At 34.5% G+C, this 27,397-nt stretch overlaps 1 protein-coding gene and 1 long non-coding RNA gene across 21 annotated transcripts in view; both read right to left on the reverse strand.

Moving 5' to 3' along the window:
* The window catches only part of MLLT10 (MLLT10 histone lysine methyltransferase DOT1L cofactor), a 234,733-nt gene that overhangs the window by 39,845 nt on the left and 167,491 nt on the right, over positions 1-27,397 (reverse strand). For 12 of the 20 annotated variants that reach the window (XM_059183966.1, XM_059183958.1, XM_059183957.1 and 9 more), the window contains 4 exons: positions 21,137-21,181; positions 20,252-20,284; positions 9,453-9,500; positions 9,029-9,055 (listed from right to left, as the gene is read on the reverse strand). The exons of 2 other annotated variants lie outside the window; for them this stretch is intronic. In XM_059183966.1, coding sequence (XP_059039949.1) covers positions 9,029-9,055; positions 9,453-9,500; positions 20,252-20,284; positions 21,137-21,181 — 153 coding nt within the window. The remainder of the gene's footprint in view (positions 1-9,028; positions 9,056-9,452; positions 9,501-20,251; positions 20,285-21,136; positions 21,182-27,397) is intronic. 6 more of the 20 variants (XM_059183962.1, XM_059183975.1, XM_059183964.1 and 3 more) reach the window with 4 other exon arrangements.
* On the reverse strand, positions 10,814-20,241 carry LOC131838182 (uncharacterized). The gene is made up of 2 exons (XR_009356516.1): positions 18,097-20,241; positions 10,814-17,886 (listed from the first exon to the last, which is right to left on the reverse strand). It is a non-coding gene; the product is annotated as an uncharacterized LOC131838182 (long non-coding RNA).

Genomic DNA, 27,397 nt, shown 5'->3' on the forward strand with positions numbered 1-27,397 from the left:
CTGAGTGGCTCAGTTGATTGAGCAGCTGCCTTCGGCTCAGGTCATGATCCCAGCGTCCTGGGATTGAGTCCCGCATTGGGCTCCTTGCTCCGCAGGGAGCCTGCTTCTCCCTCTGACTCTGCCTTCCACTCTGTCTGCCTGTGCTCGCTCTCACTCTCTCTCTCTCTCTTACAAATAAATAAATAAAATCTTTAAAAAAAAAAAAAAGAAGATTAGCAGACCAGGCCTCTGTTAAGATATAACACAAACTAAAAAAAGAGAGACCCATTTCTGTTATTTTTACCTGCCCAGAATTCTTCCCATTTTGTGTCCAAATAACATCCTATTTTCTGTCAGAGAAATATCCCTCCTCCATTACATACACTCTCAGCTCAGGGATAAACATGGCAACCCAAGCTGAAACAGTCTCTCCTGGGAATTTAAATCCTGAAGGCATACACACAAGGGCAAAAATGGTCAGACCCGTTAGTCTAATGGTAGTAATATTAGGATTCTACTAATTCTTGTCTACCTAGCCCTCGAACCTACCCAATTTCTCTTCTCCCAGAGGTCTGAAATGGGGCTTTTAATTCTCTGAAACAATTGTACATATCCAAAAAATTCATTTTTTGCTTAAATTTGACAGAATCCACTTCTGTGGCTTACATTCAATGAACCCTAACTGATATGGCCAATGTAGTATAATAAGCAAAGAAATAAAATGCTTAAGGTGAAGCCAGAAGTCAGCCAAAAAGCCAGCTCATGGAGAACCCTGCAGGTCATAAAGGGCTTTTTTTTTTTTTTTTTAAATAAAGAACTTTTCAATTTCATCCTAATGGAAAGCCATTAAAGCATTTCAACCAAACTGTATTTTTGTGGCATGATCAGAACTGTATTGTTAAAAAGATCATTTTGGAAACAATGTGAACAAGGCCCTGAAAGACAATGATACAGTGGAATCAGGGAAATAAAATTTAAGTAACTACTGCAAAGTTTGGATGAAAGATTTTAGGTACTTAAATTTGGTGACAATTTTGAAGTGAGAAAAGCAGAGGCTCAGGACTAAGCCCCAAGGAATTTCAACACTAAATTAGGATAAAGGAAAAGCCAAAAGAAAATTAATAAGAAATGGTCAAAACAAAAACACAAACAAACAAACAAGAAATGGTCAAAATGACAGAACAACCAAGTTAAGTATAATGTTAGAAGAGAAAAGGTAAGGGAAAGGACAGGAAAGGACATGCCAGGATGGGACTTGAAAGGAAGGGACAGAGAAGGGAAAGGAGTTTCCAGTAGTTGGAAGTCCTCAACAAAGACAAATATGCGAAGACGTCATCTAGGATAAGGACTGAAAAACATCCACTAGATTTGACAATGTGAAAACTATTTCTGACCTGAGTATAGTAGTAGTTGTAGAGCCAGTAGAAAGTGGTTTAAAAGATAAATCAATGGGAAAACTTCTATTTCTGAAAAGGAGGCCAACCAGGCAACCTAAAACCTCCCTAATTAAAATGACCTAAAAATGAATACTTGAGCCTATAAGATGTAAGGGAAATCCTTAGGAATATACAGGAAAAAGCTTTTAACAGGTTGTCCTAGAGGAGCCAACCTGTATTAGTAACCCAGGGGCTTTGGCTCTAATGTCCACAAGGAAAACAGAGAATACCTTGAGCCCCCAATGGATGAAAAATTAAAACTGGTCAAGACATTGTTTATATAGACTTTCCAAGAGATACATTTTTGGGGTAAAGATAAGCCAGCCCTTGTCCGTGCACGCGTTCCCGCCCCCCCAAAACCCTACAAAACATAAAACCTAAAAATCACAGCATCGGGAAAAGACAAGGAAGTCAGTTCAATTAGATTTGAGCTCTGGATAGGAGATGAGAAGTTACCCTTTGAATTTATAAGCCACAAACTTGCCTTCAACTAGGTTTTGGGTTTGAATTTACCCATGTGCCTAATAAATCCCAAATGTTAAATTAAGAAGGGTCCAGGTGATACTGTCACTTCAGTACACAACAGAAATCCACACAAAATTTCTCCAAAGGGATATATCCTTAACCCAGGCTATAAAATGAGTTCACAAACCAAAATCAGAGAAGACAGAAGAAAATGATCCCCTTCATCACAAATTAGCAGATACAAACATTATTTGACTGTTCTCCAAGAACCTTAGAAAATAAAGAGCAAATAAAGATTATGAGATAAATATTATAAATTATTAAAAACCTATGCAGAGGAATAAAAAGTACATGCAGGAAAGAAATAACAGTCTACATTAAAAAAAAAAGCCTGGCATACCCTGCTGTGGTAGACAGTCTTCTAGTGACATCCACCCTCCAGCCCGAGGTTCCCTTCGCCTGACAGTCAAACACTAATCAAGGTCCTACTATGAAGAAACTGGGTCAATTGAATTAAGATACTGATAAGCTGACCTTAAAAGAAATGGAGTATCTTGGATGATGTAGGTAGGCCCAGTGTAATCATATAAACCCATAAAAGGAGAACATGAAGGCAAGAGTCAGTGAAAAATGCAACAGATAAGAAAACAAGAGAGAGCCCACAGAAGGGGAAGTTAGAGAGACTCTAAGTGTACAAAGGAATCAACTCACCTTTACTAGCTCTAAGACGTAGGGACATGTGAAAGGATGGGATAGAAACCTTAAGGAGCTAATGGAGACCCTTAGCTGTCAGCCAGAAAGGAAATGAGGACCTCAGTACTGCAACTGCAAAGAACAACTGAGTTCTGCCAACAACCTAAAAGAGCTTGGAAGTGAATTAATGCCACACACTCCTAACAATAAGAACCCAGCGAGCCAACACCTTGATTTTAGCCTTGTGAGACTAAGCAGAGAAACCAGCTAACACAACCAGACTTCTGACTGCGTGCTAAGTTTTTTATTAGCTTTTAAGTTGCTAATTTTGTGGTTATTTGTTATGACAGCAATAGAAAACTAATATAATGTCAGAAAAAAAGGAAGTGTTCAAAGAATAATGGGGATATGCCAAAGGACACAGTGCCACCTTAAGGGGCTCCCACTGGCTGACCAGGGAACAACTGGAGCATCACAGTAAACCAGTCATAACCCACATAAATCTGTAGGTCCACACTGATATAAACTGAAAGTGTCATGAAGAATGGGATATTTACATAGTCTCACAGTTAATTCTACATCACATACTAATTATAAAGGAGAAAAGAAAGCCTTTTCATTAAAAAATGCCTGCTTATGTGCCATCTGATACATGCAATGGAAAGATCATATATATGATATCCTGCTCCAAGATCATGACTCTAATAATGAAAAAAAAAATCAACTAAATCCCAAAATAAAGAGCCTATAAAATTTTGAGATAACTGTCAAAATTCGAATAATATCTGAAGAGTAGATGGTAGTAACATGGTGATGTTAATTTCCTATTTTTGATCATCATACTGTGATTTTACAGGAAAATGTCCTTGTTTGTAAAGACTATTTAAGTGTTCAGGGCTGAAAATGGCACTCTATCTGCAACTTAGTCTCAAATGGTTTAGGCAGATAAAGTTCTCTATACTATATACTAGTAAGTTTAAGACTGTATCAAAATAAAAATATTTTTAGATATGAAAAAAGGGCTTACATGTTCTTAAAAACAAGAAAAAGAAAAACCAAACCAGACCAGGTCCATTTCAGAAAGGAACACAAAGAATTATAAAAACTGAAAAACAAATTCACTAAATATCTTTACTCCCCTCAGGCAGGTGAAATGATAAATTAATAGAGCTAAAGAGATGATGAGTGAACACAAAAAGATCAAAAGAAATTACCCAGATACAGCACAGAGAAATTAAGAAATGGAAATTATGGGGCGCCTGGGTGACTCAGTGGGTTAAGCCACTGGCTCAAGTCATGATCTCAGGGTCCTGGGATTGAGCCCCGCGTCAGGCTCTCTGCTCAGCGGGAGCCTGCTTCCTCCTCTCTCTCTGTCTGCCTCTCTGCCTGCTTGTCATCTCTCTCTCTCTCTCTCTCTGTCAAATAAATAAGTAAATAAAATGTTCGATAAATAAATAAATAAATAAATAGATGGGAATTATAAAAGAAAGATTAAGCGGGGCTCCTGGGTGGCTCAGTGGGTTAAGCCTCTGCCTTCGGCTCAGGTCATGATCTCAGGGTCCTGGGATGGAGCCCCGCATCAGGCTCTCTGCTCAGCAGGGAGCCTGCTTCCCTCTCTCTCTCTGCCTGCTTCTCTGCCTACTTGTGATCTCTGTCAAATAAATAAGTAAAATCTTTTTTTAAAAAAAAGAAAAGAAAGAATAAGGGACATGAAGGACAGAATGAAAGTCCAAATATATCTAACAAAAATTACTGAAGAACAAAAAGAATAGAAAGAATCAGTATTTTTAAATATGGCTTCAGCTGTGTCCAGAATTGATGAAAGACATAAATTCTCTCAATCAGGAAGCAAAGAGGTCCTAAGAAAAATAAAAGTCACACCTAGACATATCACCCAAAACAAAGAGAAAATCTTAAATGAGTGGAGGCAGAACAGTTGAAGGGATAGGTACATGAATAGGAATGTGGGATTAAAGGATGGTTTGGGTTCTTTTGTGCTTTTTCAGGAAGAGGCAGAGACACGAGAGCATGTTTAGATGTAGATGAGCCAAAAAAAAGTGATGGTGAGAGGATAAGGCAACTAAAATGACAAGGTTTCTGATAGGGCACAGAAGGCTGAGATCCACAGTACAAGCCTAACTCTGGATTGCAAGCAGGACTGGAGAGAAAGAAAAGGGGATGGGTACGAATCAAGGAGGTTTGCGGAGAATTGGATGATGAAAAGATGAAATTTTCAGGCAGTAAAAGTTTAAAAAAATAACCACAGCGAAAAGTAAGAGGTTCTTAGAGATGTATATTAACACTGCCAAGCAATTTAAATGTCATTCAAGATTAGTATCACAAATCTATAATGATACGAATGTGTACATGGTGTGCATTTTTTTCTATAGAAGAATTACCTCAGATGAAGTATAGAAATATAGGTGGTCAGGTTAATGAAGGAGAGTATTTCAACTAAGAAGAAATGAGACTTACCTAAAATATCAATCATAAGCCACATGACAAATATCATTAAGTTCACTACACAATGATTTTTTTCCTGTTTCTTAAGAAAATTCAAAGGAAGGTTTAGTAGGAAAAAACTGCCAACTAAAATGAAGAATATAATCTCTTTAGGTGTGGCAGCTATTAAAACAATCTGCCATTCTTCTTTAAAGGCTTTCTATAATTTAAATAAAAACATTTAAGTAATGTTTTTAAAAATGTTTTAAAAAATGAAGACAAGAAAAAAAACTACTCTCAAACCTAGTATTTTAACATAACCATAATAATTTGTCTAACGTTTTATTCTATTATTCATTTATATTTCTGCCTCTTCAAATAGAATCTAAGCACCATGAAAACAGAATATAAGAAATTAACAATCCTTTGAACCATGTATATATTATCTCGTGCATTATATAATTTGTTGTTCTTGGTTTGGTGTCAGGGAAAACATATCACAGATATATTTCCAAGTTGCTAGATAAGATGCCTAAATAACATTTGATAACTGAATCCAGAAGATTCTACAAGAAATAGGACTATAATCTTTTTATTTCCATTACTTCCAATTTTTTTTGCTATGGTAATTACCTCTATTAAATCTAGCCTTTTCATACGTTGTACCACACCTCCTTAGAATTGAACTTACTTCTTTTTTTTTTTTTTTAAAGATTTTATTTATTTATTTGATAGAGAACACAAGTAGGCAGAGAGGCAGGCAGAGAGAGAGAAGCAGGCTCTGCACTGAGCAGAGAGCCCGATGCGGGGCTCGATCCCAGGGTCCCGGGATCATGACCTGGGCCGAAGGCAGAGGCTTTAACCCGCTGAGCCACCCAGGCGCCCCAGAATTGAACTTACTTCTATACAGTCCTTGTATATCTCTAAGAAGGACTTCATTTTACGAGTCCATGTTTTAGAATTCTTTCCCTATCTTTGCTATTTTAAAATGTCCCCTTTTAATGAGTCTAGATGAGGATTTTTCCTTCACTCTTTTTCTTTGACCACTTCAATCTAAGATTGCTCATCTTTTTTTTAAGGAAGAAGTTTCTTACTTATGCCTTCAGATTATTTCCTTCTCTCCATTTTCCTCTCTATCTACTTCTGGGGCTCCTATTATCTAGAGTCTATTTCTATTCTCCATATCATATCATTTTTAATTTAAATATGTATGAAACCCATTTATTATTTTGTTTCTCACTGTATCCACTGTTATTTATCCCATCTATTATGTTCTTTACTTTAAAAATTACACTTTTCCATACCTAAAATTTCTACTTGTTTCTTTCAAATATTTGCCTTGTTTCAAGTTATTATGATCTTCCCTCATTTTTATGTTGTTCATTACAGTGATTTATTTTCATTACAGTGATTTATTTTCTCTCCATAGTTTCTTTAGGACTGATCTGAGTAGAAAATCAAATGTTCTATTACTGCCAACATGAATTAAGTATTCTTGGTCTTGGGGTACCTGAGTGGCTCAGTCAGTTAAGCATCTGCCTTTGGCTCAGGTCATGATCCCAGGGACCCAGGATGAACCCTGCATTGAGCTCCTTGCCCATCAGAGAGTCTGCTTCTCCCACTCCCCCTGTGTGCTCTCTCTCTCTCCCCATCACTCCCACTCTCAAATAAATAAAAATCTTTAAAAAAATATTTTTGGCCTCCTAAATCTTGACACACCCAGAAACAACTCTAATATAAGTTTTTCATACACCTTTTGAATGAAAATATTAGTTGCTTCAAATATTATAAGCATAATGACAAAAAGTCTGAGAAGCATGATTCTAAATACCTAGCTGTTTTTATATAAAAATACTGTTTTGTCAGGAATAGGCACATATACATATCCAAAGATCCTCAAATAAAATGACCCTCTGGGTGTGAAACAACTAATACTGGCCATCTATAGAACCAGCTCACGATGTAAGACATGGTCTCTAACCGTAGGTTTAATCATCAGGGTAGCTGGCACATAGCTTCTGCAAATATATGACTAGAAATTAATGTGAAAGGGAAACTGCTTAAGAAAGCAATCAACTGCATTATACAGAGAAAAAGAACATTATCAAGATTGTGATAATCATTAAAGATGATCTAATTGTACTTATTCTGATGTCAGATTCACCAACCAAGCAACTTCCCAATTATTACTAGTTTTCCCAAGATTACTTTAAAAAAGAGTAAGATAAGCAACATTTGGCATTCTTGACAATAATGTTTTAATCACAAATGATTAAGGGACATTCTTCACTTTTCCCACATCGGCTTGAATCAGTCCACCTGATCAACTCCAGGTTTACTAACAAAACCAAAAGACTAGTGAGAACGTGGGATTTTGAAAATAATAAATCTGGTATAAAAAGTCATGTCTAGGAACCTTCAAATTAATTAGAAAAAATATTTAGAAGGTACCACTTGGTGACTAATTCGGTTAGGAGTAAGCAGAGAACAAAATGGACAGACACAGTCTTGATAAAGAAGACAAGAGAGGAGACAACTTCTCAGGAAACACTAAGGATTACAAGAAAGAGTAACTACTTCAGAAGCACAGTTTTTATAAATATAAAGGTATCATTATTTATCACTATTATGTAATTATTAAAACATTTTTCTCAAGTACACTAACAGGACAATACTTTTGTAAACACACTCAAGTTATTGATGTATACCTGAAAGTAACCATTTCTTTTGGGGGCAAAACCTACTTCTAAAATTTCTACTAATTTAAACATTCATAAACCTGAAATTACAGTAAAAAAAAACCCTAATTTTTTTCTTCCACTCTAAATGCTTTCACAGCTACTGTCTTCCTTCAAGTTAAACTTTTCTACATGTTCATCTGTCCAGTTTCTTCAGTTCATCAAATATTCGTCTCTTGCATCCTAACCTATCTTTCCAGAGTCCTTTCCACCTACTAAGACTCTCCTATCTTAAAATAAACCTGATTCACCTCCTTGTCTTCTCTACCAACCTTGCTTAGCTATGACCAATCTCACAATTTGTTACTTTCACCCCATCTGGACTTACGTCTAATTCTCCTTCACACCTAAACTCGAACCTCCTCTATTCATTTGCACCTAAACATCTCCACCTCAACAGCTTACTGGCAAACGAATACCTACCCTCCCCAGCTACTGCCATTCAACTTATTGAGAATTACTACCCATTCTTCTTGGGTAATATTAGTCCTACTAGTCTGATTACCATTACCCTCGCTCAGGCCCTCAATACCTTCAGCTAGATTACAACAAAAATCTAATTGGTTTCTCTCTTCTCTAGCTCCTTTCAATATCCTTATATGCTACACCCAGATGAATCTTCCTGAATAACAGATTTTATTTTTTTCCCCAACTCCAACTATTTCCCAACTACCAACTATTTTCAACTCCTTTAGCTAGTAGCTAAAGCTATTATTTTTCATATATTTCATGTCAAATGTCAGTATCATCATCACTTTACACACCTATGTGTCCTTGTGCTATTTGTATTCCAGGGACTGCAAGTCTAGCCCTGATCCCTATCTCCAAATAGCTCTATTTTAACCTTTCTTTAAGCATCAGGTAAAATGTTACATGTTCTGGATCGCTCATTTCCTCAGCTCAAAGTAAGTTTTCATGACCTTGAACTCCTTTTATATTGCAGATCATTAAAGAAGTTATAACTATATGTCTTGAAATTATTATTTACATACGTATTTATCCTTTTAGATTTTATGTTCCTGAAAGGATCCATTTGCAGTACAATTATTTCCTCAAAGTAAATGACCATGATTTTAGATACAGAAAGATCTTTATACTTTTCAAATGAAAAAAAAGGCAAAGAAACTGTTGAGAAGGAGAAGTTCCATAGTGCAGGTATTCATAGCTGGCAAGATTAGTCATTAACACGTGAAACTGAGGTTTTTAGGGGAGGGACAGGGGTGCAGTAGATGCATACATTAACTGGATTAAGAAGAGTGGATTCAGAATACTCACACTCACTCTCAACTGATCTAGAAATATCTGAAAAACACATTACAGAATCAGAAAATAGTTATAAATCATAGAATATGGACTCAGATTCTTCTTTCCCTCAGTGAGAGAAAAGGATCATAGATATAAAAAGTGGTCTTAAAAATCAAAGGTCTAGGCATCTAGACTCTGTCAGGTAAATAATTTTAGAAATCCTAAAATCCATCCTACCATGTCTTAGACTATATGACAAATCCAAAAATGTACAACAATAAGAACATGGTAACAGTTCACCCCACCAACCATCCAGAATTATGGAGAATTCCTTTAAGTTACCATTTTGGGGACTACAGATACTACTACTGTTTTATATGAGGAGGTTTCTAAACTACATTAGGATTAGTTTAACACTGTTATCCTTAAAGCCATGTTTGAATTTGGTACATACCTATGAATTTAAGTTCCTGCTTTGTTAATGTAGAATTGTCATCTCTGTCTAAAGAAAAGACATACTTTAATTTTGAAATTTTAATAACCAGTTTCTAAAAACTACCATAACAGGTATAAGTTGAGAAATTTAAGACATTATAGGGGGTTAAAGTCCAAAAAAATAAATAAAATTAAATTAAAAGGGTTAAAGTAAAACAAAACAAAACAAAACAATAAAAAATAAACATAAAACTATGGAAAATTTAAAAGTTATAAATTATAAATTTGTTTTCACTAAAATAAAAAAGGCAGCATTCTAAATAGATTGTTAATGACATTACCATTTAGTTAATTTAAAAGTAATATTTATAAATTCACTTCCATTTACACTAATCCATTCACTTTTCAGGTTCTGTCTCTCTTCCAGTTTCAATGTGACACTTACAAATTCATTTCACTTTGTAGTTGTTAACATGCATACTGAGAATTACTTTTTCTCCCCAGTGGCTGATTCACCATCCAAATGTTAATATCCTTCCATGTTTATCACTTAAGAGTCTCTGAAGCCCATCTTCCAGAAACTTAGAGTGATCCAAGAGACAAACAGCTTGGCTGACTTGAAATGGAAGCAGTCTTACTGTCTTATCTAAAACATATGTCTTAAACTACTTAGCAAGGCTATACAGTATTAGTCAAATTCCTTTCTGCACAGGAACAAACACTGGAACAAACAGTAGTATTTGCTGCATCCTGGAATGTAACAATGTATTATATAAAAATAAAGAATACTCCCAACTATATCAAGTAAGAAGGAAAATCAAGTCTATTGTGATTAAAAAGAAATTAGATCTAGAACGATCTAGATCAATGGTTCTCAATCTCCACACTGTTCACAGTAACAACTTCTCCCATCAGTAGTATCTCATTATGTATAGTGAATCTCAAATGATCAACAGGATATGGTTATGCCTGAGTGCTCATCTCTTCATCTTAGACCCCCCACCTTCTTAATGCTTGCCTGAAATAAAGAGGTGACACATGTAAAGAACAAAGATCTAGTTTCCTACAACTATTATGACAAACCTGAGTAGGATTCCATTCTTGAGGAAGAACATTCACCCGTAAAAATCAATTAGCATTCATACTTATTCTCAATCCTATAGCAGATATTTATGAATAATTGGATGACATTACTTTGCCTCCTCCATCAAATGAGATTTGTTTAATGAGCATGGTCGTGACAAACTAGAAGTACCGTAATTAAAGAAAATTTAAATGCACAGTAAATGGGGCAAAGAAATCAATTAGCAAATACTGCTGGTGAAAATAGATCTAAGCTCTTTAGCTACTTTAATCTACTATTTCAAAATTATATTAAAAATGAGAATTGCCAAGACAAATGCACGAGCAAATTCCCTTACTGCAGCAAAGAAAAAGTTACTACTCTGAGAGAAACAAGAACTGCCTAATGCAAAGTTTAATTCCCAAGGAAAATGAACATATTACCAAGAATATATTAAACCTCCTCTAGGACTGTGTAGGAACTGACAATGATGTAACATTTATGGAGATCGAGTAGATGACAAGCTAAGTGTCAATGAAATAAAGATGAATAAAACCCAACTCCTACTACTCCAAATGAGATTATAGTCTAGTAAGAAAAACTGGTAAATAAATTGTTAAATAACCTAAAAAGTATTAGAGTAAAATCATAACCTGAAACAGAACAATGAAAACCAGCCAAATATATGTTAGATTTCAAATGGACTACAAAAGTAACCTATAGGGGCACCTGGATGGATCAGGAGGTTGAGATTTTGGCTAAGGTCATGATCTCAGAGTCCTGAAAATCAAGCCCCACAGTGGGCTCTGTGCTGCATGTGGAACCTGATTGAGATTCTCTCTCTCCCTCTTTCTCTGCCCCTCAGTCAAGCACCCAACTCTTGATTTCAGCTCAGGTCAAGATCTCAGGGTCATGGGATTGAGCCCCACGTCAGGCTCTGCACTCAGCAGGGAGTCTGCTTGAGATTCTCTTTCTCCTTCTCCCTCTGCTATGGGCTCGCACTCTCTCTCTCTCTCTCTCTCAAATAAATAAATAAACAAATCTTTAAGATATTTAAATGACTATTCTGTCTTTCCAATTTGCCTTAAAAGTTTCCAAAATTTACAACAAGATTTTTACGTTGTATCTTTGTCCTACCTGTTCTCTTTTTTCTTTAACGGAGACAATACGCTTAGTATTATTTCTCTAACTCTTAAAGCTTTCTGAATTTCTCTGGTCACATAAAATTCATCCCACTGCACCTAATATGTTTTTTTTTTTAAATTTATTGGCTTAAGTGTTTTCTTAAAAGTATTTTTCTTTGTATTGATGATAATCTCATTTCCTTATCAGAAAGCACCAATTTCAAGATTTTCTGTAATATTATATGAACACACCCAGAAGAACCACCACCATTAAGTCCTAAGATCCTCTCCAAAATGTATCAAATTAGGATATATGTTTAACATTCAACACTTATGGCTATTAATTAATACACAGTATTTCCTTGGTTCTTAAACCTTCATTAAATTCTTTAAACAAGTCTCAGTGAAGTAACATTTTAATTTTATGAAGTTCTATATAATAAAACATTTTCTATCACATACTAGAGAATAAATAATTAATATAACCCAGTCTTTAAAACTTCACAAAGCCTCAAATGTCTAAGGGAAAATGTTTTGTTGTTGTTTCACAAAGGTGAGACAAATATTGACTAAGATAATATGACGAAGATATAAGTCACAGAACCAAACAAACAAAAATTGCCTAGAGAAGCAGTAGATACAGACTGAAGAAGAACATTAGAACACTGCATATGAGAACCCAGAAGTTTGTGATGTTTGTTTAAGATAATTCTCTCAAAAGTTGTCAGAAAAAATTTTGCAGAGGCACAACTATGCTTACTTTTAAAATCTTTCAGTAGATAAAGAAGGAAGATCATACCTGCAGACACTACTGAAGTCTAAATTATAGATTTTGCAGAGAATAGTACAGAATGAAACTACAAGTAGGTTATACTAATGAAATATAAACTTGAAGAGATGAGACTGAAGAGTCTAGTAAGTGGCAGATTATGAAAAACTCCACATGCCATTCTAAAATATATTCATTTTATCTCATAAATACCAGACAATTCTTAAGAATTGAAGTAAGACAGTAACATGGTCTGATATTCATTTTTAAATAAGCCACTGATTCTGGTGGCACCCAGAGAATCAGCTAGATAATGAAATGAAGGTTAGAAGGTTGCTGAAAGAATTCAAATGGCAAATTATGTAGGAATACCTAAGTAGAAGCAATGAAAACTTAGGTTTCCTTTATAGGAAAAAAACCAATGATTACTAAAAGGAAAAACCTTTAAAAATAATAATGACAACCAAGAAAATGAGAAGGGAGAGTTTAACTCTCTAGCATAACTGATTCAGGTGACTAAATCCCCACAGAATAAGAAAAACAGAAGCAGACTTTGAATGGGAATATATAAAAGCAAGAGAGATTTATTAGATTGTTGGAAATGAGCCTGGAATTCAAGAGAAAATTCTACATTGGTGAACCTAAAGGTTTATCAAATTTTATCTTTTCAAAGAACCAGGTCTTAGTTTCATTGATTTTTTTTCTATCGTCTTTTTAAGTCTCTAATTTATTTTTGTTCTAATCTTTGTTTTTCCTCTCCTTCTAAAATTCTGGGCTTCATTTGTTCTTTTTCTAGTTTCTTGAGGAGTAAGTTATGTTGAGATTTTTCTTGTTTCTTGAGGTAGTCATTAATTACTAAGAACTTTCCTCTTAAAACTGTTTTTGCTGCATCTAATACATTTTAGTATGTTACATCTCCACTTTTATTTCAAGGTAACTCTTGATTTCTCTTTTGTTTTTTTTCTTTGACCCATTAATTATTCAGTAGCAATGCTGTTTAATCTTGACACAACTGTCAATTTTCCAGTTTTCTTCCTGTAATTAATTTCTAGTTTCATGTCACTGTAGTCAGAAATTATATGTGTAACACAATTCCAATTCTCTTAAATTTATTAAGACTTGTTTGATGGCCTAACATATAATCTATCTTTGAAAATGTTCCATGTGCACTTGAGAAGAATTAGTATACCCTTTTGTTTTTAAATGGAATATTCTACAAATTATCTGTTCAAGTCCATCCAGTCTAATGTGTTAAGGCTGATGTTTCCTTATTGAATTTGTCTCAATGACCTATCCAATTATGTAAATAAGGTCTTAAAGTCCCATACTATTACTGTATTAATATTTCCTTTATATACTTGGTGCTCCTATATTGGGTGCATAAATATTTATAATGTTATATCTTCTTGTTAGATTAGCCAGTAATACCTTTTTGTAATAAGGTGGTTAATTAACCATGAAGCAGATACAGTAGGCAATATAATGGCTTCCTCCTCAAAGATGCTCATGCCTTACTGCCCAAAACCTATTAATATGTTATCTTAAATGGCAAAGGACTAAACAAATGTATTTAAATAAAGAAGCCTAACACAGAGACACTATCCTGGAATCCTGGATTGTCTGGGAGAGTCCAATCCAATCATCCAAGTTGTCATTAGTTTTGAATCTGAGAATCAGAGGACAGAAGCATAAGAGAGACTCCACCCAAAACTGCTGGCTTTGAAGACAGAGGATGGTGCAACTGGGGTGGGAGGGGGGCAGGCAGAGTTCTAAAATTTGGAAGAAGTAAGGAAACAGATTCTCCCCTAGCACCTTAAAAAAGGAACAAAGCCTGCCTAACACCTTGATTTTAACCTAGTGAGTCCATGTCAGACTTCTAGCCTATAGACTGTAAGATGATAAATTTATACTGTCTGAAATTGGCAATAATTTGTTACAGCAACCATAGAGAATGAATATAGAATAAGATGAAATGTAAATTTTTTCTCTTCCTTTCCCACTGATAAGTTTTAAGCTTTTTATTGCTTAATACTCAATATAATAAAGAAAAAAATGAAAATCTAACATTTAACACCCCATATCCCCAGTAGGATGGTTATACCAAAAACAATCAAACAAAATAATAGGTGTTGGCAAGGCTGTGGGAATACTGGAACCCTTGTGCACTGCTGGTGGGAATGTAAAATGGTGCACCCACTATAAAAAACAGCATGACACTCTATTTTAAAATAGAACTACCATATGATGCAGCAATTGCATTTCTGGGTAAAATGACAATTCAAATAGATATTTGCACATCTACTTTCAAAGCAGCTTATTCACAATGATCAAAAGGTGGAAGCAACCCAAGAGTCTCTCAACAGATGAAAGAGTAAATGAAACGATGGTATATACAAACAATGGAATATTATTCAGCCTTAAAAAGAAAGGAAGTTCTGGAGGCATCTGGGTGGATCAGTCGATTAAGTGTCTGCCTTCAGCTCAGATCATGATCCTGGAGGCCGGGAATCAGGCTTTACCTAAGGCTCCCCGCTCACCGGGAGTCTGCTTCTCCCTCTGCCCCTCCCCCAGCTCATGTTCTCGCTCCCTCTTTCTCAAATAAATAAATAAATAAATATTCTTTTTTTAAAAGAAAGGAAATTCTGATACATGCTATAACATGGATAAACCTTTAAGTATATTACACAAAGTGAAATAAGCCATTCACAGGAAGAAAAATACTGTAAGAGTCTATTCATATGAAGTATCTAAAATACTTCATGCAAACTGAAAGTAGAATGAATGGTAGTTGTGCTAGGAAGGGGGAAGGGAGAAATGGGAGTTTTATAAGATGAATAAGTCCTGGGACTGGCTGTACAACTATGTGAATATATTTAATACTACCAAACTGTATATACATTTAAAAATGGTTAAAATGGCAAAATTTATATGTATTTTATAACAATTTTAAAAAAGAAACACCTGAAAAAAAAAAAGAAAAAAAACATGGATTTTTTCCCAACTAAATCCAAGTGATTCTTCCTCAAGCCACCATAGGCAAAATATCACTTTACCAGGTATCATTCCTATGCTTGTCTTTGTAATTAAAAATACAAGTTCAGGGATGCCTGGGTGGCAGAGTCGGATGAGTGCACAATTCTTTATTTTAACTCAGGCCATGATCTCAGGGTCATGAGATCGAGCTCTCAGCAAGGAGTCCACTTGGGATTCTCTCTCCCTCTCCCTTTCCTCCTCCTGCTCTCTTTCTCATAAATAAATGAATCTTTAAAATGAAATGAAATTTAACTAATTTTTTTAAAAGTCCAGAGCAATTATCAAGAAATTAAAAGCATCCAAATTGAAAAAGAAGAAGTAAAACTGTCACTACTTGCAGATGATATACTATATACAGAAAACCCTAAAGACTTCACAAAACAAAAAACAACAACAACAAAAACCTATTAGAATAATAAACAAATTCGGTAAAGTGGCAGGATACAAAATCAATATATCAAAATTTGTTGTGTTTTTGTACATTAAAAACAAACTACCAGGAAGAAAAATTAAGGAAACAACCCCAAGGGTGCCTGAGTGGCTCATTTGGTTAAATGACCAACTCTTGATTTTGGTGTAGGTCATGATCTCAGGGTCCTGGAATCAAGCCCTGACTGGGCTCTGCACTTAGCAAAAGAGCCTGTTTGAGGATTCTCTCTTTCCCTTTGTCCCTCCTTCCACATGCACACTTCTCTCCCTCTCAAATAAATAAATCTTTTTAAAAAAAACTCCTATTTTTAAGTACATCAAAAATAAAATACAGGGCGCCTGGGTGGCTCAGTGGTTAAAGCCTCTGCCTTTGGCTCAGGTCATGATCTCAGGGTCCTGGGATCGAGCCCTGCATCGGGTTCTCTGCTCAGCAGGGAACCTGCTTCCTCCTCTCTCTGTGCCTGCCTCTCTGCCTACTTGTGATCTCTGTCTGTCAAATAAATAATAAATAAAATCTTTAATAAAATACATAGAAATACATCTAATCAAGAAGGTGAATGATCTGTATACTGGAAACTTTAGATATCAATGAAAGAAACTGAAGGCACAAATAAATGGAAAGATATTCCATATTCATAGATTGGAATAACTAATATTGCTTAAATGTTGATACTACTCAAAGCACTCTACAGATTCAACACAACCCCCCATCAAAATTCCAACAGTACTTTTCACAAAAATAGAACAACCCCCAAATCTGTATGAAACCACAAAAGACCCTAAATAGCCCAAGCAATCTTAAGAACAAAGAAAAAAGCTGGAGGCTTCACACTCTTGATTTCAAACTACATTACAAAGCCCTAACAATCGTTAACAGTATGGTATCAGCATAAAAACAGACACATAGATAAATGAAACACAATTACGAGCCCAGAAAAACACCCATGTATATAGGGTTAATTTATTTACAAGAAGTCAAGAATATACAAGGACAGTCTCTTCAATACAGTGTTGGGAAAACTGAACAACTACATACAGAAGAAGGAAACTGGACAATTACCTTACACTGTACAGAAAAATTAACTCAAAATGGATTAAAGATTTGAGTAATATAAATTTTCAAAAGACCATCAAACTCTTAGAAGAAAACATAGGCAGTAAGCTCCTTTATATTAGTCATGATATTTTGAATTTGACTAAAACAAAAAACAAAACGAAACGCCAAGTAAAGGATACCAAACTCAAAAGGTACTGCATTAAAAAAAATAATAATAAAATGGTACTGCATAACAAAAGAAACCATTACCAAAATAAAAAGGCAATGCACTGAATGAGAAAACATTCTCAAATCTCTATCTGATAAGGGGTAAATATCTAAAATACATTTCAAAAACTCACATAACTAAGGGTGCCTGGGTAGCTCAGTCAGTTAAGTGTCTGCCTTCAGCTCAGATCATGATCCTGGGGTCTTGCGATCGAGCCCCATGTCAGGTTCCCTGCTCAGCGGGGAGTCTGCTTCTCCCTCTGCCCCTCCTACCACCAACCTCCTGCTCAAGCTTTCTTCTGTGCTCTCTCTCAAATAAATAAGTCTTAAAAGAATAACAAAAAAACAAAACTCATATAACTTAAAAGCAAGAAAACCCCCAAACAATCTTACTAAAAAATAGGCAGAGGACCCGAATGGCTTTTTTTCCAAAGAAGACATACAGATAGCCAACAGGTATATGAAAAGATACTTAAGATCACTAATCATCAGGGGCTGCCTGGGTGGCTCAGTTAGTTAAGTGGCTGCCTAGGGCTCAGGTCATAATTCCCATGGTTCTCAGGAACTAGCCCCTCATCAGATTTCATGCTCAGTGGGGAGCCTGCTTCTCCCGCTCCCTTTGCTTGCTGCTCCCCCTGCCTATATCCTGATCTCTCTTTTAAATTAATAAATCTTTTAAAAAAAAATAATCAGGGAAATGCAAATCAAAACCACACTGAGATATCGCCTCACGTCTGTTAGAATAGCTATTAACAAAAAGTCAAGGGGCGCCTGGGTGGCTCAGTGGGTTAAGCCACTGCCTTCGGCTCAGGTCATGATCCCAGGGTCATGGGATTGAGTCCCACGTCCGGCTCTCTGCTCAGCAGGGAGCCTGCTTCCTCCCCTCTCTCTCTGCCTGCCTCTCTGCCTACTTGTGATCTCTCTCTGTCAAATAAATAAATAAAATCTTTAAAAAAAAAAAAAAAAAAAGTCAAGAAGTACTACTAAGTGTTGGCCAGGATGTGGAGAAAAGAGAACCTTTTGTATAGTGTTGGTGGGAATGTAAAATGGTACAGTCAAAATGGAAAAGTCTGGAAGTTCCTCAAGAAGTTAAAAGTTGAACTGCCATATGACCCAGCAACTTCACGTATGGATAATTATCTGAAGAAAATGAAAATATTAATTTGAGGAAATATATGCACCCCAAGTGCACTGTAGCATTACTAATAATAGCCAAGGCATGGAAACAACCTAAATGGCTATCAACGGGTGAATGGTGGTAAAAATACGCTATATGTACATACAACAGAATATTATTCAGCTATAAAAATGAACAAAAGTTTGTCATTTGTGACAATGTGAATGGACCTAGAGGACATAATGCTAAATGAAATAAGTCAGATGGAAAAGATAAATATCATATGATCTCATACACTGAATTTAAAACAAAATGAAACCAAAGTATTTCCAAACTAACGAATACAGAAAACTGACTGGTGGATGCCTAGGGAAAGGGGAGGTGGATATGAAGCAAAATGGATGAAGGAGGTCAAAAGGTACAAACTTCTAGATATAAAACAAAGAAAGAAAAATACAAAAGTCCATTATTTATTTCACTTTTCTAGATTATGTGACGAAGAACACATAAGTATCTGAGAACACTACCACAGTGTTTTCTCTCAGACACAATCGTGTAAAACACAAAATGTTAAAGAAAATGTGTTCATTATATTAATCCCATGACATTAATTTCACTCACCCATACAGAAAAACATGACAATAGTCTCATTAAATTGAAACAATCCAGTACTTTGTCAGCTAATAATGGTAGAGGATTTGGGGGGCAATTCACAACTGCTCCCCACAATATCTACTCTTTTATTTCAAGCATATGCTTTGTTCAAACTTTCAGCATGTCTCTAAATTCTATACTCCAAAATTAAAGAGTAAGATTTAACCATGCAAACTGAAAAATACGTTAAAAACTCTTGTTTTTATACTTTCCCATGGAAGAATGGTAACATATTTAGTTTATTTTCAAGAATGCTTCCAATTCCTTTTCCTCTAGATACCTAAAGTTTAAGAGCTCCATGTTATCTGGAAAATTCATTATTTGAGACTCTGCAGTTCCAGGTTACACAAGGAAGCAAGAATTAGAAATAAAAGTACTCATTAATAAAATGATCATCTGTAAAATGTGCTTCCCATCTTGACCATCCCACCCTCAGAATCAACACAAGTGTCTATGTCTGCTCATCATACCTTTAGTCTCTTGCTAGCTATAGATCTGTAAACATCTGACAATGTAATCCAAACACAACACAAATCAACTACATTAAACCACATTACCAAAATATGCACGATTTCATAAAGTTAATAAAAAAGTGCTTAAAAAAATGTGCTCAAAACTTCTTTGGATCACATGAACTATCTTAAAAAAGTCATATAAGTTAATCATCGAAAACAACAAAGATGACACTGAGTTCAATTTTTTTTGATCACTAAAGTATTAAAGGAGGGTCTTTAAAATTGAAGAAACATTGAAAACATTTCTGCAAAAATGACTTTCATTATATTGCAAAATTGAAAAAAGCTAGCATCTCATATCCTGATTTTAGAGAACCCAACTCTGCAGAAAATGCATCTCTCCCCAATAAAAACCTAGTTCCAAATTGGACAACATCTAAAAGGTTATCTTCCATTTATTCAGTATGTAAAATATATGGGCAAAATAATAAAAGTATTATACACACTAATTTTTTTAAATCCCCCCAACAAAATTCACATTTCAAGCTGTAAGAAGCAGCTAATTCCTGACATAGGTACCAATTACTAACTGCACTGCCAAAAGAGAGCTCAAAAGAACTAGAGAAACTATTTACAAAAATAGAAAAAAGACTTTCATGAAGTTAGAACAACACTATTATCATTTTGCCCTACAAAGAGACAATAAAAGCTAAACTGATGAACTATATTGACCTATTATCCTCCTGTGGGCAATCTACAAAAACTTTTCACTAAGGGACTTAACAATTGACGCACGGCAAAGCTGGATTTCATCTTATCAATAGAACATGCAAGCTTTCAATCGGGGTTCTCTATAAAAGGCAACCTTTGTGATAAATGAACCACCAGAGAAGATTCTAATAAAACTTACCATTGTGTATTGCATTCAGCAACTCTGAGAAAGCTTTTAAGTAAGGAAAAAAGGACTTCAGGTTAAGAACATTCTCAAACACACAAAAGAAATACATAGGCATAGACTGAATCAGTATAATAAAATCTCAATAAGTCTATTATATATCATTGTTTGAATCATTAAAACTGCAATTCTGGATCAGTTTTTACATGTAAAAATTTCTAAATATTGTATTTCATTTGCTAATCTATCACCTAATAAATTTAAGTAAAATATTAGATATATTGTCATAATGGTAACAAATTTTCTTAGTAATAAAATATATATGTAAAATTACTTTTAAAAAGCCGTCTGTTTAATAGTCTTTGTAATGTCTTTCTTGGTAAAAGTATCAATAGGATGCAATTCTATATTGGTCAATCTACCTCAAGAATTGTACACTCAGTAACATTATAAAGAAAAACTCCATTTTATCATCTAACCTAATCAAACATTCTATTTCTTAGACTTCAGTATAATAGTCTTAATAGATATAGAAGCCGAAGCAAGAAAGCTATCTAATGCCAATATACAAATACTGAAAAATTATATTAAGATCAGCGGAAACCAATTCTGAAAATCTTACTTCAACAGAAAACAGAAGTCACAATTCTGCAACTGAAGCACCATATTAAAAAGCCAAAAATAATTAAAATTTGGTCACAGTGACTCTAACATGGATCCTGAACACAGGACAAGCAGCAAGTTCTCTGTGTAGGAGAAAAAAAAATCTACTCAATTAAGAACTATTTGCATAGCAGAAAACTGAAATTTAGAGGTTCATTGGTGGCATAATATAATAGAAAAGAAACACTAAAGTAGAAGTCAAAAAGCCTGGGTTACCAACCCAGTTCGACAACTTACTAGTTGTTGGACAAGCTCCATCATGCCGATACTGCATGGAAATTTCTGTTGGGAGGGAGGAGAAAGGAAATCAGCAAAGAAGTTGCCAGTGACTCAAGACAGAAAAAGAAACAGGCCAGAAAAACAGGGAAACATTCACCTACAAGTGTAGCTGAGAAGGGCAAACAGAAAGGTGGGAATAGAAATTATAAGCCAGTACCTGGGATGTGATGGGTAGAAGGACCAAACGTGATAGAATTCTCACAAATCTTTAAACAGGATATTATGGGAATGTGTGTGTGTGCAAAGAATGAGGAAAACACATAGGGCTTCCAAATAAATATGTGAGACAAGTGTCTAAGAAAAAACAGATTTATAATAAGAGGGAGTATAGTTAATAACACACTAATGTGTTTTATATAATTCATTAGATAAGAACAATTTATCAAAAACATCTGAATTCCATGGTCAATCCAAGTACGAAAATTATTTAGTTTATACCTGAGCAGAAATCTATGACTTATATCACAGTATAAAGCATGTTAAACTACACTCTGTTTACTTTCTTGTACCTTTCATTTTTGATGACAATAATGAATGAATAAACCATTACTCTTACACTTTTGCTCCACCCAAATGAGGAGAACAAGCAGAGGATGACATGAAGCAATATAAAAGCAAAAGAGTACTAAGAAAATGAAAAATAAATTTCTATATGACATTCCAAAGGAAAAAAATAACTGATAAAACTAGGATCAAGTCTGTGACTCAAAGGACCTCGCCTGCTAATCTTGAAAACAACAGGTACTCCTTTGTGGTTAACACTATTGATCCAATTTTTCTTAAAAGAAGAGTATTTAGTAGTATCCAGAATTATTCTGGATACTACTTAACCAAAAACATAACTTCTAGAAACCATGTGTACAACAGAGTCTTCAAGGCAACCATCACTTACAAATCTACCCATATGCATACCTCAGAAGTCCAGTCCAGTCATGGGCCCACTCCAAACGACTTGAAATAAGACAGACAAAGCAAGACAGAGCAAGCCAGCACTCACTTTTAATCATTTACATTAGACACTATTCAAGAATCAAACCTTTAGACCAATTTAGTGTAAGTCCTTTCCAGATGGCACTCAAAACCAGGACATGGCAGGAGAATCTGCCATCTTTAGTGGTCATTAACAAATTCAAGTGATATTTTAAAAGGGAGTGAGGGCTACTGAAGAGACTGACATGGTACATTACAAAGGAAGGGTATAACCTGTTTAGAGTGGTGGCAAAAAATAATCAAAGGACACTCATAACAACAGAAGGATTTTTTTCAGTGGGGGAAGAAACTATAATATGGCTATTCTGCCCTTTGATCTGGGACTTTTGTAGAAAGACATCCATGGTACAGGACCAGTAAATTTTTAAATCATCAAGGAAGAAAACAAAAATCAGAGGATTTTTCAAGGAAACAAAGTGCAAGGTATATTATAATCTTAGTCTTAGCAGCACTCAATATCCTAGGACTTTCATTTATGACCCAATATAACCAATTTATATAAAATCATGAACCTGAGCCATTAAGATGGGTTTAAAGTATATTCAATAACTGTATCTATTCCTTGGTCTACAATACGTATTAGTTACTCTTGTGAATTTATTATTAATCTTTATATCTTCATGATTCCCTTATTTGTTAACAGAATCAGTCTATTCCTAACTGAAACATTTTACCAAGGAAAGATGTCTCAATTTCATTTTATTAATCTAAGTGGATATATCTCATAACAACCAACTCATAGTCACATGGGCTCAAGTTAAACTTTCATAACCTTCATATTTCAGAACCCGGAACAAACTTCTCTTGAAGTACTCCATTCATATTAATAACTCATCTCCCTGAAATCTGTAAGACTTTATCACAAAATACTTGGGGTCAGAATCAAACAACTACCTCCCTAGAATCTCCTTTCATAGCATTTATGACTACTAAAGAATTCCATCACTAAAACAGATTTCAATTATCTTAACTTGGAAAGGTATGACCAAATTATATTAAAGAACTAGAAACTAAGATTTTTATAAAAGAGGCAAACTTTGAAAGGACATAGTATTCCCAAGGAAAATATGTTAAAGCTAAATCATCAACTACTTATCATTTAATGAATACCAGATTTTTCTCAGAGAAAATAATAAGATGTTGATTTTTATGAAGAAAAAAATTTCTTCATAAACTTTCACTTTGTAAATTATAAACTCTCTTGTAATACGGTTGATAAATAGGAAAAAGGAAAAGGACAAATACAACATGTCAACTCTTCCAAATGCTGTACTAATTTTCAATGTTCCAAAAGTCCTACTTGTTTAAGATCTCAAAAGAATATATAGGAAGGAATTCAATTAAAAGTTTAATATTATCTATACACCAAAACTTACAACCTTTAGAAGCCACTTAAAACAACACACTGATTTCCCATTTTATACAAGTCACTGTAACAGTAAATCACTTATTAGAATGTACTTCAACTTATTACAAGAAAAATCTTACAATACAAACCCTTGATCAGACACAGAATGTATAGGTGTTTTCTGGGTTTTTATTCTGACAGGACCTGTGATTCCTAGAGTAAATATCCTGCTTCATATATGCTACTATAATTTGAGTATGTCATGACAGAATTTTGATTACTGTTAAGTTGATGCTTCTAACAATTTTAAGACAACCACATCGTAAGTACTTGATTCTACTTCTGCTATATATCCTAGTTGTGGTAAAGCTGGAGAAATTACAACAGTAATAGTAGCTGCCTTGCCTATTTCACAAGATTATTCTTAGGAATAAATAAGATAGTAATTAAAGGGTTCTTTAGAAACTGTTAGGTGCTCTCAAATATATTACCATTAGTGTAAGCTAGCTGACAGAAGCAAAGTATTTTTTTAATGTCAACAAAATTCGTTTAATAGTTAACTGGCCAGAACTAAGTACAGGATGCTTATTCTAAGACCAGTAGCCTGTTAAGTCTAATTTCTTCAGCTTGACATTCAACTTTCCATAAACCCATCCTGCCCTACTTAATCAACATTACCTCCAACTATCCTGCCAATTAGATGTCCCTATTAGTTTTACCCCTGAAATATAACTTTACTTTCTTTTCTGTTAATATTGCTGGACTTTTTCTGCCTACTCCAAAGTACAATTTACATTCCAACTTCTCCATGGTCTTTTCCAACTTAATTAACGCATCCTTAACTGGTCTGTAATACTACATGAAAAGCTTTACAAATAATTTCACTTGAAATCTATGAACACTTGGAAGTCAAGTACAAATCACAGCAGATATTACTAACTATATGATATGTTCTCAGTGATTAATAACAGTACTCATTCATTTTTTTTAATGTTTAACATTTATCACATACAAAGTACTGTGCTGGCAGTGAGGAGACAGTGATGAACATGGACACACACAGCCCCTAGCCTTATGAAGCCAGGATTAAGTAGTGTGTGTTACAGTCTAATATCATAGCCAACAAATGCTTACAAAGGTCACCTTCATCATTACTAAATCATCACCCTGTCATGGAAGCAAACAAATCTTTTGGAAAGGGCTTCATGCAAAAATAATCCTTGGTAACATAGTACTTGGTATACATTGCTTCTTCCTACTGTGGGTAGAAAGTTCCCTAGTTTTATAGCTACTAAATGATATCTCTATCTAAAATCAGTTGAAACAAAACTTAGTATTTTCATACTAATGGGAGATAGTATTGTTGAAAGTGAAATAATTGGCTCAAATTTTCTCACAGAAACCATTGCTTAAAGTACGAATGACATTATACTAGGGTGGCTGAAAACCTTCGTCAGCAAACACCCCTTTACTTTTTATAAGTAAGGGTCTCTGGAATCAAGGAAAATGCATTTTTCCACCACTTAGAGCTAAGAGAATTCTGTCTCTGTTTCTTCATCTGTACGTTAAGTAATAATACTCAATGCCTGTCAAGTGCCTAAGACAATTGTAGTACATACTATGTTTCAACAGCAGTTAGCAATTCTTAACTTAGTTGAGTAAGAGGACATAATTCCTAAATACCCACAGCATTTAGCCAGTTTCTTCTAAGTAAGAACAGACTTTCTAACACTAAGTTTATCAATAGGGTATGCTCTGATCTGGTCATAAAACTTTTATTAAAATGTGTAAAATTAAAGAATATATTATCTCAAATAGTTGTAAGTAACTAATCTTAGTGCACAATTATGGCTTTAACAAAATGTAAGATCTTCAGTTATTTTAAAGCATACTTTTAAGGGAAAAAAATCCTAACAAGTCTAAATGTAAGTCATTTATTTCCATGAAATAATAATATTTATAGGAGTTTCTCCCTAAATTTCGTTACCTAGCAGTGAGGTAAAAGAGATACAAATTCATGCTTTCCTCTCATCGATGTAGCACAAACACTGCCCTCTGGAAGTAATAATTGTGAAAAGAACACTATTTCTCAAGGCTAAAATCTCTCTAAATCTGTAACAGGTAGGAAACTCTTTTCACAGATGTAAATCAAGATTTTAATTCCATTAATTTGAGAATGTGTATTTCGAATAGCATCCAAATGCAATTTCTGAAATTCAGTAATTTTCAGACTATGCTTCTAAGTATAAGAAATCAGTGAGTAATCTTACAAAAACAAATCAGGCTTAATTTTCTCAGTAAGTTATTCATCTGATTACTGTGTATCTTGCTAAAAATCGGTATGAACTCCATTTTTTCTTAGTAAATTTGTCTAAACTTATTTTTTTGTGACCAGGGGCCAGGGTGCGTTGTTAAGTCTTTTCAGCCTGAAAGAAAAGATATGAATATACATAAAATAAATGAATATACATAAAATGTATATCCAAGCATGCAATATACTTAAGTTTTTTCAATGGATTTATTTCTCATTACAATTTGTATTATTCCCCTCTAAAACAGTGGTTGTCAACCAAGAGCGATTTTACACTCTTCCCTCAAACTTCCAACATTTCTTGTCACTATTGGGGGGGATGAAGGGGAAATTTGGGTGCTACAGGAATCTAGTGGGTAGAAGCTGGGAATCATGATAAATGTCCTACACTGCACAGGACAGGACGGCACTACAAGGAATTATCCCAACCAACATGTCAATAGTGCCAAGACTAAGAAATCATGGTCTAGTCTAAAACCATCCTTAACGCTTCTAATAAAACAATCCTGTCATAGTTTCTACTCATTTCTCAAAACCAAACATACAACTTGTCCAACAGGTCCAAGGTGGCATTGAAGCTAGCTAGGAAAAACAGAAAAAGAAAGAATCACCCACTCTGATCTTGGGCAGGTTATTTTACCTGTCCGGGTTTCAGTTTTATCAGCTGTAAAAAGGGGGAATAAAAAGTCCTTACTTCATAAAACTGGTGTGGGGATTAAACAAGATAATAAATATAAAGCATTAATAGACCCTGGCACAAATGATAATGATAGTTAATAATTTTCACATCTGACTTTACATATGCTCTTTTCTCTCTTAGAATGGTATTTACTTACTGAAATTAATGTCTGCACAACTATAAAAACAATCCAAAAGTCTGTATTTATAAAATACACATAAACATTTCTCATTTAAATTGTGTTTATTTCCATACCATTTCCTACCTATCCTCTCCACCAACTAATAGAACTGATAAAATCTGTAATAGTTTATTTTAGCTAAAAATCTCATCCTTTCTACAACCAGAAATCTAAAATCTAAATCTAAAATCAAAACCACTTACCTCAAATTCAAGATCAATGTAAAAGATAAATGTTGACATTTAGCTAATACCTAAACTGTTAAGTTTTTGTCTAAAAACATGAAACTTCAAATTTTTAAGAATTGACAATATTCATGATATAAAATATAGGTTAAGGAAGCATCTGAATGATGTGAATAACAACATATATAAATTCATTCCTACTATAATAAAGATAATGGTAAAAAACTGTTAAACACACTTGAAAACAAAAGGAATATAAATCATTTCTGGTATCTTCTGAAATAAAATATAACTGTTAAAGTTCGCATATTTAAATCATTTTACCACTGAAAAATATTCCAGATAGAAAATTCAAGTAGAATTTGTGTAAGTGTTGAGAAACTGAAGACTATTTAAACTTTAGAAAATGAGAGCTCAGAACAAGCACCGATGAAAAACATAGTGCAAACTATGCGAACCTCTCACACCTTAATTGTGATTTCTGAGTTGGGTTTCAAATACTGTGCAGGCAAAGCAAAAACAAAA

The sequence above is a fragment of the Mustela lutreola genome, chromosome 8 (genome assembly GCF_030435805.1).
Source record: "Mustela lutreola isolate mMusLut2 chromosome 8, mMusLut2.pri, whole genome shotgun sequence".
Lineage (NCBI taxonomy): Eukaryota > Metazoa > Chordata > Mammalia > Carnivora > Mustelidae > Mustela > Mustela lutreola.